This window comes from Salmo trutta, chromosome 13 (assembly GCF_901001165.1).
Source record: "Salmo trutta chromosome 13, fSalTru1.1, whole genome shotgun sequence".
Classification (NCBI taxonomy): Eukaryota; Metazoa; Chordata; class Actinopteri; order Salmoniformes; family Salmonidae; genus Salmo; species Salmo trutta.
In genome coordinates, this window is record NC_042969.1 from 60390905 (window position 1) to 60410721 (window position 19817).

General features: G+C 40.0%; 1 protein-coding gene across 1 annotated transcript; it reads right to left on the reverse strand.

Annotated features, from left to right (window-relative positions):
* Positions 1-1531: 1531 nt before the first annotated feature.
* LOC115206799 (olfactory receptor 11A1-like) lies at positions 1532-2531 on the reverse strand. Its single transcript, XM_029773994.1, has one exon. It carries the CDS (start codon positions 2462-2464, stop codon positions 1532-1534), a length of 933 nt encoding a protein of 310 aa, XP_029629854.1. The 5' UTR covers positions 2465-2531.
* Between the last annotated feature and the right edge of the window lie 17286 nt (positions 2532-19817).

Sequence of the window (19817 nt, forward strand, 5' to 3'; positions counted from 1 at the left end):
AACCCTGGCCCTACTGCTGTATAATCTAAAGTCATAATTGGTACCAGTTTAGGTTCAGATTTCTGATCTCCTTGGTCTTAATCCCTATATAATAGTGTGCAACACTGGTGGGAACAGAACATAGCCACAGGAAGTAGGGGTGCTGAGGGTGATGCAGCACCCCCTGAAAAATCAGAATGAAAAATATTCATATTAACACTTTTGGATTACTTTTTTTCTCATTAAAGTAGCACACTGGGCCTTTACTAGTCCTGCATTAGCGGAACGATGTAGCCTTCTGTAGCGTGGGCATTGCATATTTTCACCCCATGGCTATGGGACAGAATAAACTGTACTGATATCTCTGGTTACAGTAAACAACAGAAAAAAAGGATGGTTGTAGAGAAGTTGATGAATGTGATCAAGTGGGGAGCACATGTATTAAAAGCCTAATTTTGTGACTCCTTTGAGGCTTTCAAGCAAACAAGTATATGAGAGCACAACTAACACAAATGGTGAAACCACTAGACAAGCTATGACACATATACCATGCAGGTTGCTCAGTGCACTGTCAACACAGGAGAGTTGAGTGAGAGAAAATGGTTATGGAATAAAATACAAATGGCTTACAAATGGACACATACCGGTCGTAAGCCATCCCTACAAACATTACATAAACATTGCAGAAAAAACCTGCAATATACAACCTTCGTGAGAGATTCCCTTTATTTCTGCTTCATGGCAAGAGGTATAGAACTGCAGGAAATTAACTTGAAAACTGCAACAACATAACATTTTAGGAAGATGGACAGGGACACAGCTGTCCTGAAGTTAGGTGGACAAAGAGTCCAGATCTGGCAAAATGTTTTGGGGTGTAGGGTCTTCCCAAAGATCCCACTCAGCATCTGTTTGAGCATAGTCTGAAGGTAGGGAGGGCAGCTCTCCTTGGTGCTCTGTAGTTATGCCGTTAACGAGCTAATATGTTACAATACATGATAAACTGGACTGATTTTTACATTCAATTATAGCAACTATAAGTAAGAAAACACATAACTCAACATTACAAAAAGGAAATATCTGTCACGACTGATTTGGACTGGTGTAGAGGCGGAATCAGATGCAGGATACAGAGGTGCTGGAGGTGTGTGTCTTTTAATTAACTGACACATAAAGGCCGAAAAGCACAGGGCGCTACACAAAGTTTGCCTGGGAGAAACACTTTCCCATAAAACACAAAAAATATATATTCCACGGCACAAAACGCAAGGAGCGCAGCCCGGTAAATCCTTTGACGAAAACACAACGTACCCAAAATACCTCCCACCGTCCTGAGTGGACAATAAACAATCCCGCACAAAAATCCCAACTGAAAACACACATTAAATAAGCCCCCACTAATGACAGACACAAAACAGGTGCGGAACAGACAGACAAAACTAAAAGGCACAGAAACAACGATCGGTGGCAGCTAATAGGCCGGCGACGACGACCGCCGAGCGCCGCCCGACCGAGGAGGGGCGCCACTTTCGTTGGATCCTGTGACACTATCAGATTATGTTTTAGGGCTAAGGCCTAGTACCTTTTTACAAGCATGCCTGATTTTAACCATCCTAACGCCATACATTAAAGGATTGAAAAGTGGTGGACATATCAGAAAATTATAAAATAAAATATTGCGAAGTATAGGTGGAAAATCTGCAGTTTCATATCTGCCTTGTAGAATCACAAATAAACAGCCAAATAAGAAGTTCAGCATAGAGGCTATATGTGGTGTGCAAGTGTTAAATGCTTTCTGTTTTGTCTCTTTTGAAGACTTTAAACATATTTGTAGAATTCTTACATATGAGTATATGGTAGGAAATATAGTACAAGAAACATAAACCGCAGTGACAAGAAGACCCCACACGTTATTCAGCATAGTATTTGAACAGGCAAGCTTGACTACTGAGTAGTTATCACAATACAGTCTGTCTAGAATGTTACCACAAAATTTCAGTCGCAAACTCAGGAAGATATTGACGGCATTGATGAAAAAACAAGTAAACCAGGACAGCAGAATTAAGCCACAAATTATTTTAGGTGTCATAATATTATTATATCGTAGAGGATAACAAATATAAATGTACCTGTCATAGGAAATAATTGCTAAATTACTAAATTCTGTTAAAGCATATGTGTGCAACACATAAATCTGGAGATAACAATAAAGAAGGGAAATATCATGTGTGTCAGAGAGTAAGTAAAACATGAGAGCAGGAAACAAACCAGTGCTCCCATACAACTGATTAACAAACAAAGCACATAGAAACAGATACATGGGTTCATGAAGGCTTCTTTCAACGCAGATAACTCCAATAAGCAAAGCATTGGCAAGAATGATGACAAAATATAATACAGTTACTACAGCAAAGTAGCAATACTTCAATTGTCCGATATCACCGTATGCAGCAAGCCTAAAGACCTTGAAGTGAGTCGAGTTTCCCATGGTCCTGGGATTTAGCAAAGATGTGCTGTCAATGTTTGAAGAAGAGGAGCAAATCCTCCTACTGTAGCTTACATATAAGTTAATTTGATGAAATCACAAAGAACAGACAACCTAAATGGATAATTCCTTGATTAGTTGATTCAGTAATAGATTTCCCCACATCTACAGTAAACTCACCAATATAGACTGCTTTTCATTCTCATGATAACATAATTCAAACAATATTTTACTTTGTATCCTGCACTCATGTAACTTATTACTTTCAAATGCAAAATAATACATTGATTACATGTATTCTAAATCCAAAATGAAGACTGCTCATTTCTAATCAATGATGTCCTCCTTAAACTCAGCTCCTCACTTGATTCTTATACTTGTGAGATATAAAAAAAAAGCCTGCCATGGTGTGATATGCAAAGGATTACCAATACCTGGGGATAATTAGATATTTTCAGAGTCAAGGAAACCATATAGAGAAAAACAGATACCATTTTGTACCACATGCCCTCCAGGGTGTTCAAATGCCTTTTTTAAATGACGTATCCACCCAAAACGCTCAATCTTATAATGTAAATAACACTAATATGTGAGAACAATATTTTTTTGGGGAACAAATGTTTCATTTTGGCTTTTTAATAGGGATGATAGCAACATATGTAAATTGCTGTGGAAATCTGTTGCAGCTCAAGTTGACTAGAAAATCCACATTGCAATTTTTTCTCTATGGGCTGGCTGGCTAGCTTGCAAACATAGCTATGCACAATAATACCAAAGACAATATCAGTATGTGACGTAGCTAGTCAGCTGTAAAATTGCCTTATCAAACTGCACTTATTTTAGGAGTCTACAATCTAATCATGTTCAACCTGCAGATAATTGTGCCTCACCGAGTGGAGTCTGACATTCGCAACGAGACCATGCAGGTGACCCTGGACTGAAGAGGCAGGAAAATAGAAGAAATGTGCTACACTGTCTATAAAATTACACATTTCTTGATGTAGGAATATCGGTCCCGCTTTAAATGACATGCAGCTTATAAAGGCTTCATAAACACTATTTAAATGTGTTACAAATAATCTATAACCGTATGTCATGCTTTATAAAGGGTTCATAAGTTTGGCATAACTGTGTGACAATCACCGATGTCAAATATGACAAACTTGTGCTTTATAAAGTGTAGCATAAGTCCGCTTAATAAAGGCCTTGTAAATCATTTTAAATTGAAGTCTCACAAAGTATTTATAAACCTGTCATGCATCTTGGTAGAGTATTTTAACGCCAGGATAGTGGGTTTGATTCCCGGGGCCACCTGTACATAAAAATATCTTCACACATTACTAAGTCACTTTGGATAAAAGCATCTGTTAAATTTGATATATTCAATTTGTCTAAAACATTTCTAGGACGGTCCAACATCTTTCCCTCTTGGGTATGCAGTCAATATTGGACCTGACCTCAACTTTCCACAAAATGCTGTGCTGCAGGATAAAACTCTAAAGTGCAGTCATGCACAGAAAAAAACATTGGTGACTCCTTTTAAATCAGTTTTAATGTCATGTCTACTTCAGTTTCCCCCCCCAAATTCCATTTTCTCAGTTTAGTTTTTCCAGGTTTCCCCCAGTTTCTTCCAAACTTTTAAATAGAAAAACAGCAACATTTGATTTTCTGTGTTCACAACAATGCTTTAAGCCACATCATGTGATGATGTGAAAATCTAAGAAACGTCAATTTTTTTGTATAATTGCCCTTTGTAGTTGCCCACTGTTGTTTGGTTAGAGGGTTTTCTGTAGTGCAGTAATCGCACATGTGATGATTATGTATTCCATATAGAGTGATTTGCATTGTGGCCACCAATGGAATGGGTAGAGTAAATGGCCAACACTCAGTATTATTCAGAACTCCATGAAATGATGCCAGATATACATTCTACAGACCCTGTTGAGTACTCCCGACAATACTTTTACTCCGGCACCCAGGACAGTTTTTGCTCTATAAGCCAATCCGTATTCCATATACTGTACCATGATTCACATTGGGGGTATTTATATGACCTTGGAACATGTTTTAAAACCCACATTTAATGCAAATGTCACATTAATATGAACAACTATGAACCATTGTTAATTTTTAGACAATTATTTTTCATATATCATTAATAAATACAGGTTGTTGACACTTTTGTACTATCACGTGGTGGACTTGTATTTAGAACATTTCAGAAATTCCATTACCCGGAAGTACTTTTTATTGTTGCTGATGAGACGCTGATCATGTGATGAGTTCGCAAATCAAATACCCAATTGTGGTGCCAACCTGACAGCAAAAAACAAGTAAATTAACCTTTATTTATTGTAGTTTACATTAGTTTGTAGTAAAGTGTTGAGTTACATTACATACTGTAGCCACCTCAGTTGTTATTTCAAATCATTCTGGTGACTTTACAACAATTTCTAGTTAGCCAAAATGTTGCTAGCTAGCTACAGTAGCTAAATACACGTCTCATAGTCACGTCATGAGATTTGTAAATGAAAGCGGAATATAATAATACAAATCTAAGGGAGTTTTTTATCTCCCCATTTAGAATTTATGGTTTAGCACAGAAATGCCCTTATCAAGATGGTGTGTTAAAGACATTTCCTTACAGACCTGCTAACTTTATTTGTTGTTAATTTTAAGGTTGGAACCAACATGCAGTACCTCCAGCAGGCAGAGAGGCAAGAACCATTCCTCCAACAGCTCAGGGACAAGCTACACTATTCACAGTCCTGTTAGGCTGGACAATAGAATGAGTCAAAATTCACCCAAGGCTGAAAAACGGCTTTAGAACGTTGGCTAAGCTGGAAAACTAGCGCGAGCTCATAGCAAATGAATGGAATCGAACGGTCGCAGAGCCTGTTTTGACCGGAGTGAAGCTTAGTATTCCATTTCGCCTAAATGAGACAAAAAAATGTATCCCTTTTTATTTTACCACTACAATCTGTTCGTCGGACGAAACTGGGAAAAAACACCTTGTGTAGAACGTAAACATCCGCACCTTGATGGTGTTAACTGTGCTTATGGCTGCGTAATGAGGAAGTACGGAAAAAATGAAACCTTCTGACTATTTCTGGTCTAGCGATCGATGACAAATGAGCTCACTGCCCAGACTGTTCCTATGGAGAGGCAATAGGGGGAGCTCAGCGTTCCAAGTGCAAAAAGTATTTTTGGGATAGCGTTTGATGACAGTGGAGCTTGCGGCCCAGACTTACATAATTAGAAAGAGGAGATTCGGCTGATTAAAATATACACATTACGAGATATTTGGCAAAATAGACAGACATGCCTATATTTCTCCTATAGGAAACAATGGGACAACCTCAGAGTTCCAACATTAATTTTTTGTTTTTATTTTGTTGTTTACATTTTAACTATAAACAACGTGAGCAGGTCTCATTGCCAACAATAGCGAAGCAGGCATTGTGACGTTGAACAACAAGCTGGGAATAGAACGTTCGGAAGGCGAGTTGGTGCCACAGTGCTCAATAGAACTAATAGGAGCTGGCAGGGTGAAAAATGCCCTAAAATAAGGCCTGTTTTTTTCTGATTACTTCAAAACGACAGCAAGCACCTGGGAAATATGGTCATATTATGAAACTGGGCACCACAGCGAATGCAATGAACTAGTTTTTATTAAAAAAAAAGTTACTAAAAATGTCATGTGTCCAGCCTAGTCCTGTGTAATGTTTAATTCATTACTGGACTTTTTGAAATGTTATGTAATTGTATTATTTTAGAAAAATACAAATAAAATGAAATGTATGGTTTAAACAGAAACAGAAATCTCTGACACATGCGAGAAGTACCTTATTTAGGGCTCCTGAGTGGCGCAGACACTGCATCTCAGTGCTAGAGGCGTCAATACACACACTCTGGTTTGAATCCAGGCTGTATCACAACCAGCCGTGATTGGGAGTCCCATAGGGCGGGACACAATTGGCCCAGCATCATCCGGGTTTGTAAAGAATAATTTGTTCTGACTTGCCTAGTTAACTTGTTATGAACAGGGGGCAGTATTTTCACGGCCGGATAAAAAACGTACCCGATTTAATCTGATTATTACTCCTGCCCAGAAACTAGAATATGCATATAATTATCAGCTTTGGATAGAAAACACTCCAAAGTTTCTAAAACTGTTTGAATGGTGTCTGTGAGTATAACAGAACTCATTTGGCAGACCAAAACCTGAGAAGATTCCAAACAGCTAGCGCCCTCTCTGACCATTTCTTGGCCTTCTTGATCATCTCTATCCAAAACAGGGGATCTCTGCTGTAACGTGACATTTTCTAACGCTCCCATAGGCTCTCAGAAGGCGCCAGAACGTTGAATGATGACTTTGCAGGCCATGGCTGAAAAACAGTAGCGCATTTGGTAAGTGGTCAATCTGAGAACAATGAGACTGGTGCGCACGTGCACGAGACGACTCCATGTTTTCATTTTCAGTCTTTGAACGAAAACAACGACTCCCGGTCGGAATATTATCGCTTTTTTACGAGAAAAATCGCATAAAAATCGATTTTAAACAGCGTTTGACATGCTTCAAAGTACCGTAATGGAATATTTTGAATTTTTTTGTCACGAAATGCGCCGGGCGCGTCACCCTTTGTTACCCTTCGGATAGTGTCTTGAACGCACAACAAAACGCCGCTATTTGGATATAACTATGGATTATTTGGAACCAAACCAACATTTGTTATTGAAGTAGAAGTCCTGGGAGTGCATTCTGACGAAGAACAGCAAAGGTTTTCTTATAGTAAATCGGAGTTTGGTGAGTACCAAACTTGGTTGGTGTCAAAATAGCTAGTCCGTGATGGCGAGCTATCTACTCAGAATATTGCAAAATGTTCTTTCACCGAAAAGCTATTTTAAAATCGGACACCGCGATTGCATAAAGGAGTTCTGTATCTATAATTCTTAAAATAATTATGTTTTTTGTGAACGTTTATCGTGAGTAATTTAGTAAATTCACCGGAAGTGTTCGGTGGGTATGCTAGTTCTGAACGTCACATGCTAATGTAAAAAGCTGTTTTTTTATATAAATATGAACTTGATTGAACAAAACATGCATGTATTGTATAACATAATGTCCTAGGAGTGTCATCTGACGAAGATCATCAAAGGTTTGTGCTGCATTTAGCTGTGGTTTTGTTTTTTGTGACATTATATGCTAGCTTGAAAAATGGGTGTCTGATTATTTCTGGCTGGGTACTCTGCTGACATAATCTAATGTTTTGCTTTCGCTGTAAAGCCTTTTTGAAATCGGACAGTGTGGTTAGATAAAGGAGAGTCTTGTCTTTAAAATGGTGTAAAATAGTCATATGTTTGAAAAATTGAAGTTTTCGGATTTTTGAGGTATTTGTATTTCGCGCCACGCCTATCATTGCATATTGGAGCAGGTGTTCCGCTAGCGGAACGTCTAGATATAAGAGGTTTTTAATTAAATAAATGTTACATTTAAAAATATATATTTTTTTGTTTTAGTAGTTGGTGATAATTTCCTAAGTGTTAATACATTTGTGTTTACATCATTAAGCCTTTATGTATGTGTTATGAATTACCAAAGGTGTCTGACTTTATAGTAGGACTCGTTGGCTGGCCCTCGCTTCATACCCGTTGCCAAACCCACTGGCTCCAGGTCATCTACAAGACCCTGCTAGGTAAAGGCCCCCCTTATCTCAGCTCGCTGGTCACCATAGCAGCACCCACCTGTAGCATGCGCTCCAGCAGGTATATCTCTCTGGTCACCCCCAAAGCCAATTCCTCCTTTGGCCGCCTCTCCTTCCAGTTCTCTGCTACCAGTGACTAGAACGAACTACAAAAATCTCTGAAACTGGAAACACTTATCTCCCTCACTAGCTTTAAGCACCAGCTGTCAGAGCAGCTCACAGATCACTGCACCTGTACATAGCCCATCTATAATAACCCAAACAACTACCTCTTCCCCTATTGAATTTATTTATTTATTTTGCTCCTTTGCACCCCATTATTTCTATTTCTACTTTGCACTTTCTTCCACTGCAAATCTACCATTCCAGTGTTTTACTTGCTATATTGTATTTACTTTGCCACAATGGCCTTTTTTTGCCTTTGCCTCCCTTATCTCACCTCATTTGCTCACATTGTATATAGACTTATTTTTCTACTGTATTATTGACTGTATGTTTGTTTTACTCCATGTGTAACTCTGTGTTGTTGTATGTGTCGAACTGATTTGCTTTATCTTGGCCAGGTCGTAATTGTAAATGAGAACTTGTTCTCAACTTGCCTACCTGGTTAACCTCTTGGAGTTCCCCTAGGATAGGGGGCGCTACAGCGATTTTTGAAAAACATTCGTGCCCATTTTAAACGGCCTCCTACTCAATCTCAGAAGCTAGGATATGCATATAATTAATACTTGTGGATAGAAAACACCCTAAAGTTTCTACAACTGTTTGAATGGTGTCTGTGAGTATAACAGAACTCATATGGCAGTCAAAACCCCGAGACCGATCGTAACAGGATGTGGAATTTTGAATTGTGGACTCAAATTCACATCTTTGCCTGTAATTCACACAGTGAGCAAGGGTTCATTGAGCACTTCCTATTGCTTCCACTAGATGTCCCCAGTCTTTACAAAGTGGTTTGAGTCTCCTACTGTTAAAACTGAATGAATGAGACGCTGTTGAAATTGGTCACATGAGGAGGGCCATCACCATTATGACGCCGGCGGCCCTGGCTTCCCTCCCCTTTCGAAACGTTTTGAAACACAATGCAATCGTCCCCCTCGAATCTTATTGGCTCTCTTGTTGAAAAAGACCCTGAAGATTTATGTTATACAACGTTTGACATGTTTGAACGAACCTAAATGGAAAAAAAATGTATTTTCTCGAAATAGCTGTCCCGTGGCCGACAGGCATTTGGATCAGCCTTCAGATGCGCTAACAAGAACAAGCTCTTGGAACATAAAGGAGTAATTTTTTCGACCGAATATACATTTGTTGTGGACCTGGGATACCTGGAAGTGCTTTCTGATGAAGACAACCAAAGGTAAGGGATTATTGACAATAGTATACAAGACTAGATGTGATATGCGATTGTTCCAAGATGGCGCAGACCTATATTTACTAGGTAATTTTCTGAGTATCGCATCCCCTTTTATCGCAAAGTGTGATTACCCAGTAAAGTTATTTTTAAATCTGGTATTACAGGTGCTTTCAAGAGATATTCATCTATAAATCTTAGAATGACAATATTACATTTTAAAAATGTTTTCGAATAGTAATTTAGTAAATTGTAGCACTGTTTCAACGGATGCATTTGAGGGAAAATAGTTAGTCAACGTTATGTGCCGATGTAAAATGCTGTTTTTATATATAAATATGAACTTTATCGAACAAAAGAATGCATGCATTGTGTAACATGATGTCCTAGGTGTGTCATCTGATGAAGTTTGTAAAAGGTTAGTGCTGCATTTAGCGTTTTTTTTGGTTATTTGTGATGCATGTGGTTGGTCGGAAAATGGCTATGTGGCTACTTTTACGATATACTCCTCTAACATAATCTAATGTTTTGCTTTTGCTGTAAAGCCTTTTTGAAATCGGACAACGTGGTTCGATTCAGGAGAGGTGTATCTATAAAACGAAATCATTTCAAAAAAAAAAAAAGAAAAAAAAAGTATTACATTTTGTTATGCTAATGGCGATAGGATTTTTCGCTGGATGTGCCGCACAGGGGTTAAATAAAGGTGAAATAAAAATAAATAAAATAAATATGATACAAGGCATTTATGTACGTGTTATAAATGACTGAAGGGGCCTGACTTGAAAGCAAGTACTACAATACACTACATAGGACACTGTCAATAAATAGGTTATTAACGTTCTACTGATTTATGAAGGTTCTCTCATGATCCATAGGTTACTGTACGGTGTGAGAGGTATTTAAATGGGTTGATGGACCTGCATAGCTTGTGTGTATCAGAGACAAGATGATTTGGAGTTGTCCAACCTGAGACCACAGCACCAGGTATTCCTCTTCTGTTCCCATGCTGGAGACCAGGGCTTGATTACTACCTGTTACAATGGTGCCAACATTTTGTGGCTGATGTTTCAGTGGGGGAGTGAGTGAATGTGTTGAAAGACCTGATGGGCCCAATGCTGCACGGTGTGGCTCGTTTTTGTTGTGTGCATGTTTGTGTACTGAGAAACATGTAACTTGCTTCCAGAAGAAAGCCACTTTCAGTTTCGTTAGGTTGGGGTCTTTCATCAAGGTAAGTGTTTCTTGGTGTAACGTCATCCCCAGGCTATTGCACACACAGCACATATAAGCCTGGGATAGCTACCATTCAAAGTTGGCCTTAGTGGGAGTGTTCATAGAATTCAATAGGAGTGACTTTACTGAGTAAAGTATTTGTCATAGTTAACACAGTCAGAAAGTCATAACTATGGCTAAACCCTGCCCATTTCCACAATTTATCTTCTGAAAATTAGATTTTAAACCTAACCCTAACTAATGAAGGTCAAATTTGGTGTAATGTGACTTTACTTTAGAGCGTATTCCAATCCTTCGACCCAACATGTGACCCTTTACAAAGCACATGGTTATATCATATACAACATGGTTGGTTATGTCACATTTGACAATGATGATTATGTCACACAGTTATGACACATTTATGAAGCCTTTATAAGCTGAATGTAATTTAAAGCTGGACTGGTATGTTGCAAAAATATGACCAATGGCTCATTTGAGAGAAGACAACCTCCCGCGTTATGACATCGGCCAGTATTCAAATCTGACTTGTATGATAGACGTTTTCGCAATCTAAAAGTCGTGTTCCTATTAACTTCTAGTGAAGTGAGAACAGTTTTATAAAAATGCTATGTCATACCGGCAAGAATTTCTGCCTGCTTGATCGCTAATAACTTAGATACACATGAAAACATGAAATGACCCAGGTGTCGATGGAAAATCATAGATGCAAAAAAACTATAACATTCAAAATGGGTGAATCTTTACTTTAAATTCCATAGAAATACAGTCATTCATAGAGAATAGTACAGTAGATTAAACAGGGCATGTCTAGGCCATGTGACATGGCTAGCTAGATAGCAGTGTGCATTAGTGACGGTCGCCAATGTGTTCAGAGGGTACCTGGTTCGTGCCCAGGTTTGGGCAAGGACAGGGAAGGAAGAAACACTGTTTCATATGGTCAAACTGACATTCTTAAATAACGAACGTAGTTTGGTTGGCTGGTACAGCACATCAGAAGAATACACATTAAAGCTAAAATCTGCAGTTGAAACAATTAAACAACAAGGATCGGCATTGAGCAGGTATTCCCCACATTTTCAAACAGTACATTTATATTTTCCAACGGGGCTATACATTTGGGTAAGGTTTTTTTCTCACCTGAGTAGCCTCGTTTCACTGCCAAAAATAAAATTAAACCATCTAGTGTTCAGCTAAATAACAACACAATGCCAAATACAGGTAGGCTAGTCAAATAATTAACATCCAATCACATTAACTGCTACTCTCTCAAGGGAAATCTTCACTCTTGCGCAGACATTTAGAAACGAAACATGACCCTTTTAAAACCTGTTGGGGATAGGTGGAAGTATTTGCACGGCCGGATAAAAAACTTACCCGATTTAAACTGGTTACTACTCTTGCCCAGAAACGGGAATATGCATATTATTAGTAGATTTGGATAGAAAACACTCGGAAGATTCTAAAACTGTTTGAATGGTGTCTGTGAACATAACAGAACTCATATGGCAGGCAAAAACCTGAGAAGATTCCAAGCAGGAAGTGGCCTGTCTGTAAATTTGTAGTTCTTCTTTTGGTTCTCTATTGAAACTACAGTATCTGAGCTGTTACGAAGCACTTTGTAAGGCTTCCATTGGCTCTCAAAAGCCTTCAGAAAGCGGATTGAGGCGTCTCCTGTCTCTGGGCAGAGTATACTAGCACAGTTTGTCAGTGGTCTGCCTAGTGACAAAGAGATTGGAGATGCGCGGTCCTGCGACCATGCTGTTTTTTCATTTCTCTCTATGAATGAATACACTATTGTCCGGTTGGAATATTATCGCTATTTTACGAGAAAAATACCATAAAAATTGATTTTAACCTCTCTGGGGTAGGGGGCAGTATTTTCACATCCGGATAAAAAACGTACCCGATTTAATCTGGTTATTACTACTGCCCAGAAACTAGAATATGCATATAATTGTTTGATTTGGATAGAAAACACCCTAAAGTTTCTAAAACTGTTTGAATGTTGTCTGTGAGTATAACAGAACTCATATGGCAGGCAAAAACCTGAGAAGACTCTGTACAGGAAGTGCCCTCTCTGACCATTTCTTGGCCTTCTACACTCTCTTTATTGAAAACTGAGGATCTCTGCTGTAATGTGACACTTCCTACGGCTCCCATAGGCTCTCAGAGGGCGCCAGAACGTTGAATGATGACTTTGCAGCCCATGGCTAAAAAACAGTAGTGCATTTGGTAAGTGGTCGATCTGAGAACAATGAGACGGGCGCGCGTGTGCACGTGAAGAGGCCATTTTCAACTTTGAGTCTTTGAACGAAAACAGGGTTTCCCGGTCGGAATATTATCGCTTTTTTTACGAGAAAAATGGCATAAAAATGGATTTTAAACAGCGTTTGACATGCTTCGAAGTACGGTAATGGAATATTTAGAATTTTTTTGTCACAATACGCATCTGCGCGTCACCCTTCGGATAGTGTCTTGAACGCAAGAACAAAACAGAGGATATTTGAACATAACTATGGATTATTTTGAACCAAAACAACATTTGTGGATGAAGTAGAAGTCCTGGGAGTGCATTCTGACGAAGAACAGCAAAGGTAATCAAATTTCTCTTATAGTAAATCTAAGTTTGGTGAGTGCCAAACTTGGTGGGTCTCAAAATAGCTAGCCCGTGATGGCGAGCTATCTACTCAGAATATTGCAAAATGTGCTTTTGCCGAAAAGCTATTTTAAAATCGGACATAGCGATTGCATAAAGGAGTTCTGTATCTATAATTCTTAAAATAATTGTTATGTTTTTTGTGAACGTTTATCGTGAGTAATTTAGTAAATTCACCGTTAGTTTGTGATGGGTATGCTAGTTCTGAACGTCACATGCTAATGTAAAAAGCTGGTTTTTGATATAAACATGCATGTATTGTATAACATAATGTCCTAGGAGTGTCATCTGATGAAGATCATCAAAAGGTTAGTGCTGCATTTAGCTGTGGTTTGGGTTTATGTGACATTATATGCTAGCTTGAAAAATGGGTGTCTGATTATTTCTGGCTGGGTACTCTGCTGACATAATCTAATGTTTTGCTTTCGTTGTAAAGCCTTTTTGAAATCGGACAGTGTGGTTAGATTAACCTGTTATGGATAGGGGGCAGTATTTTCACGGCTGGATAAAAAACGTACCCGATTTAATCTGATTATTACCCCTGCCCAGAAACTAGAATATGCATATAATTATTAGCTTTGGATAGAAAACACTCCAAAGTTTCTAAAACTGTTTGAATGGTGTCTGTGAGTATAACAGAACTCATTTGGCAGGCCAAAACATGAGAATATTCTGTTCAGGAAGTACCCTGTCTGACCATTTCTTCCCCTTGTTGATTCTCTCTATCCATTACAAAGGATCTCTGCTGTTACGTGACACTTCCTACGGCTTCCATGGGCCCTCAGAGCCCGGGAAAAAGCTGAATGACGTAATTCAAAGCCCTGGCTGAAACACACGAGCGCTTTTGCTAAGTAGTCTATCAGCAGACAAAAGGCTTAGGCGCGTGCCCCGTGATGTATTTTCTTTCGGCTGTTTACCTAATTGCAGATTCCCGGTCGGAATATTATCGCTTTTTTACGAGAAAAATGGCATAAAAATTGATTTTAAACAGCGGTTGACATGCTTCGAAGTACGGTAATGAAATATTTAGAAATCTTTTGTCATGAAATGCGCCATGCGCGCGACCCTTATTTACCATTGGGATAGTGTCTAGAACGCACGAACAAAACGTCGCTGATGGAACATAACTATGGATTATTTTGGACCAAACCTACATTTGTTATTGAAGTAGAAGTCCTGGGAGTGCATTCTGACGAAGAACATCAAAGGTAATCAAACTTTTCTAATAGTAAATCTGATTTTGGTGAAGGCTAAACTGGGTGGGTGTCTAAATAGCTAGCCCTGTGATGCCGGGCTATCTACTGAGAATATTGTCAAATGTGCTTTCAACGAAAAGCTATTTTAAAATCGGACATATCGAGTGCATAGAGGAGTTCTTTATCTATAATTCTTAAAATAATTGTTATGTTTTTTGTGAACGTTTATCGTGAGTAATTTAGTCAATTCACCGGAGGTTTGCGGGGGGTATGCTAGTTCTGAACGTCACATGCTAATGTAAAAAAGATGGTTTTTGATATAAATATGAACTTGATTGAACAAAACATGCATGCATTGTATAACATAATGTCCTAGGGTTGTCATCTGATGAAGATCGTCAAAGGTTAGTGCTGCATTTAGCTGTCTTCTGGGTTTTTGTGACATTATATGCTAGCTTGAAAAATGGGTGTCTGATTATTTCTGGCTGGGTACTCTGCTGACATAATCTAATGTTTTACTTTCGCTGTAAAGCCTTTTTGAAATCGGACAGTGTGGTTAGATTAACGAGATTAACGGTTAGATTAACGCTCTACCATTGGATATTGGCAAGGCGTTCCGCTAGCGGAACCCCGTTCCGCCTGCGGAACCCCTAGCCAACAGCCAATAGCATCGCATGGCGCAAAATACAAAACCAACTAAAATACCACAATTCAATTTTCTCAAACAATCAACTCTTTTACACCATTTTAAAGATAAGACTCTCGTTAATCTAACCACATTGTCCGATTTCAAAAAGGCTTTACAGCGGAAGCAAAACATTAGATTTTTTATCAACGTTTATGATGAGTATTTTTGCAAATTGATGTGCACATTCACCGGGAGTTTTGGTGGGAATACATTTTCTGAACATCACACGCCAATGTTAAATGGGGTTTTTGGATATAAATATGAACTTTATCGAGCAAAACATACATGTATTGTGTAACATGAAGTCCTATGAGTGCCATCTGATGAAGATCATCAAAGGTTAGTGAATATTTTAGCTGAATCTTTGGTTTTTGTGATGCATGTCCTTGCTTGGAAAATGGCTGTGTGGTTTTTCTTGTGAAGTTTATGTCCTAACATTATCTAATTTTATGCTTTCGCCGTAAAGCCTTTTTGAAATCGGACAATGTGGTTAGATTAACGAGAATTTTATCTTTATAATCGTGTAAAATAGTTGATTGTTTGAGAAAATGAAATTATGAGATTTTTGCTGTTTTGTATTTTGCGCCATGCTATTTCACTGGCTGTTGAATAGTGTGTCCCACAGGTGAGACGGTCACGTCCCACCTAGGTCAGAGAAGTTATCTTGTAAATAATGATCTTGTTGTGAGTTCATGTTTCTGTAATAATGAAGACAAATGAAATAAAGTGAAGACATTGTCATGACTTTCCTGATCAGTTCAGGTTACAGGAGACCACAACCCTACATATTATCTCTCACCCCAACAGAGGAGGAGAGATCTAGGGGTATGAACATGTGGGGGTTTTATGACCCCTCATGCCCATTGTAAATCTTAGGCAACAGACAAAATTCCTTTGTCCTCTCACTTTGGAGAACCGGCCTCAGAACATCAAACATGCAATAAATAGACTTTGGAACAATGGTTTCATCAGCCACAATGGTGGTAATGACGATAGATGGAATATAAAAATGAATGTCATTTTTGTTATGTTGTTAAAAGTCAAAGGACGACGTTATAACGAAAACATTGTAACTTTAAGAGTTTTCCTAATATGTCATTGATGTTTATACATTGTATGTTGTGTGGAAAATGTCCAAATCAAAGAGAATGTTTTTGTAAAGATGAAATGTGAAGTTAGTTGTCTAAATTGGATCTGGGTAAAATCTAGACCTTGCCTCATAACTTGGTACGCCCAGAGAATTGCCCTAAAGGCGGGAACCTCCCACATCCGAGCCGAGGGTATAAGATTTGTGAGTTAACTTCTTAGGGCTAGGGGGCAGTATTGAGAATTTTGAAAAAAATATGTGCCCATTTTTAACTGCCTCCTACACCAACTCAGAAGCTAGAATATGCATATTATTGTTCAGGTTTGAAAACAGTCTGAATTTTCTAAAACTGTTTGAATGGTGTCTGTAAGTATAATAGAACTCATATGGCAGTCAAAACCCTGAGACAAATTCTGACAGGAAGTGGATACCTGATGTGTTGAATTACCTTTAAGCCTATGCCATTATTAATCTTTGAGCACTTCCTATGGCTTCCACTAGATGTCACCAGTCTTTACAGTGTTTTGAGTCTTCTACTGTGAGATCTGACCGAACAAGAGCCATGGAACGGTGGTGGCCGATTAGACTCTGGCGCGCGAGTTCATGTTGGGTACTCTCGTTCCAATATGTTTTAAAAGAGAATGCAATCGTCCGCCTTGAATATTATTCATGTTCTGGTTAAAAAAGGCACTAATGATTTATGCTATACAACGTTTGACATGTTTGAACGAACGTAAATATTTTTTTCCCCCTCGTTCATGAAGTGAAGTCCGGCGGGCATAGATCATGTGCTAACAACACGGAGCTTTTTGGACATAAATGATGAGCTTTTTCGAACAAAACTACATTCGTTATGGACCTGGGATTTCTGGAAGTGACATCTGATGAAGAGAAGAATCAAAGGTAATGGATTATTTACATAGTATTTTCGATTTTAGATCTCTCCAACATGGCGGTTAGTCTGTATCGCAAAGCGTATTTTTCTGGGCGCAGTGCTCAGATTATTGCAAAGTGTGATTTCCCAGTAAGGTTATTTTTAAATCTGGCAAGCCGGTTGCGTTCAAGAGATGTAAATCTATAATTCTTTGAATGACAATATAATATTTTACCAATGTTTTCGAATAGTAATTATTTAATTTGTTGTGCTGATTTGACTGGCGGTTATTGGAGGGAAACGATTTCCTGAACATCAACGCCATAGTAAAACGCTGTTTTTGGATATAAATATGAACTTGATAGAACTAAAAATGCATGTATTGTCTAACATAATGTCCTAGGAGTGTCATCTGATGGAGATTGTCAAAGGTTAGTGCAGAATTTTAGCTGGTTTTCTGCTTTTGGTGACGCCTGTCTTTGAATTGACAAAACATTACACACAGCTATTGTCAATGTACTCTCCTAACATAATCTAACTTTATGCTTTTGCCGTAAAGCCTTTTTGAAATCGGACAACGTGGTTCGATTAAGGAGATGTTTATCTTTCAAAGGGTGTAAGATAGTTGTATGTTTGAGAAATTTGAATTATGACATTTAATTGTTTTCAAATTTGGCGCTCTTGATATTTCACCTGTTGTTGATAGGGTGTACCAGGGGTGGCACGCTTGCGTCCCACATAGCCCCTAGAGGTTAAGAATGAACATTTCAGACTAAGTGACCCGAGCTGCAGCAAAGGTCTGAGTAGTCAATGAACACAAAACGCAACACGAGGTTGAAGACAAAGGAATCCTTTTCTACCCATGCTACGGATGAGTAACTGCATCTAAAAGGGTGAATTCAAGCAGGACTTTCCATTTCACCAGTCTCAATCAAATTGTGTACCTACACTGCTTTCATTCCTACGCTGTGAGCCCTGAGCTACAGGGCTGGCTGTCCTCAGAAGACCCCTTTCAGAACGAGGGTGAGGAATCAGACTATTAAGCCAAAAGGACACTGACATCGTGAGGACAACCAGAGAGTTGCACCAGAGAAGTGCGTCATTTATTGAAGCCTAAACGGCCCACACGGAGATTCACACTGGAGACCTTCAACACGTAATTACCTCATCATATTCTGACCTATAAGGGCGGCTGTCACAGGGGTCGTTGAAAGGTGACCAAAACACAGCGGGTATAGTGCTCATGTTCTTACTTTATTAGAAAGAATACTCAAAACAAAATAGACAATGAAACAGTTCCATAAGGCACACGGGCTATACAGAAAATAACCACCCACAGACACAGGAAAAACAGGCTGCCTAAGTATGGCTTCCAATCAGATACAACGAAAGACACCTGCCTCTGATTGGAAGCCATACTTGGCCACACATAGAAAAAGAAACATAGAAATAGAAAACTAGAACCAAAATCCCCTAGAACCAAAAAACCCGAAAACACACAAAAATACCCCCTGCCACGCCCTGACCAACTACAATTACAAACAACCCCTTTTACTGGTCAGGACGTGACAGTACCCACCCCCCAAAGGTGCAGACCCCGACTGCACCTCCAAAACAAAAAACTCCACAAAACCAACCCCAAACCTAAAGGGAGGGAAGGGAGCGTGGCCACCGTCAACGACGGTTCCTGCGCTACACTTCACCAATCCTCCCACTACGGAGGTGGCTCTGGCTCTGGGCGTAGCTCCAGTTCCGAAGACTCTGGGCTGAGAGGCGTCGCTGGAGGCTCCGGGCTGAGGAGCGTCGCTGAAGGCTCCGGGTTGAGGAGCGTCGCTGGAGGCTCCGGCCTGAGGATCGTCGCTGGAGGCTCCGGCCTGAGGAGCGTCGCTGGAGGCTCCGGGCTGAGGAGCGTCGCTGGAGGCTCCAGGCTGAGGAGTGTCGCTGGAGGCTCCTGACTGGGAGCGTCGCTGGAGGCTCCGGGCTGAGGAGCGTCGCTGGAGGCTCCGGGCTGAGGAGTGTCGCTGGAGGCTCCTGACTGAGGAGCGTCGCTGGACGGAGAGTGCGCGGAGAAGGCACAGGACGTACTGGGCCTTGGAGGCGCACTGGAGGTCTGGCGCTCAGGGCTGGCACAACCCGTCCCGGCCCAATGCTGACTATAGCCCGGTAAGGGCGAAGCGCGGGCACCGGACGAACTGGGCTGTGCTGGGGAATGCGGCACACCGTACCTGGACCAGGCGTAGGATATCCTGGGCCCAGGATTCTCCCTGGAGGTCTGACCCTTACAGCCAGCATGACCATGGCGCATACCTCCATGCTGCCCAGCTCCTCCCTCTGTGCGTCTTTCTCTGGAATCCAGCGTTGTCATCCGCTCTTGACTCCTCGACCGGCTCTGGTTTCCTCCATGGCTCCCTCCGAATAGCCTGGGATGTTAGGTCAGGGTTCCCCGCTGACCTAGCAACACTCCCCTTATGCCCCCCCAAAAAAAGTTTTTTGGGGCTGCTTCTTCACTTCCTGAATAGGAGGATACAACGCCTCGTACCTCCGTCGTTCCCTCTTTGCTTCC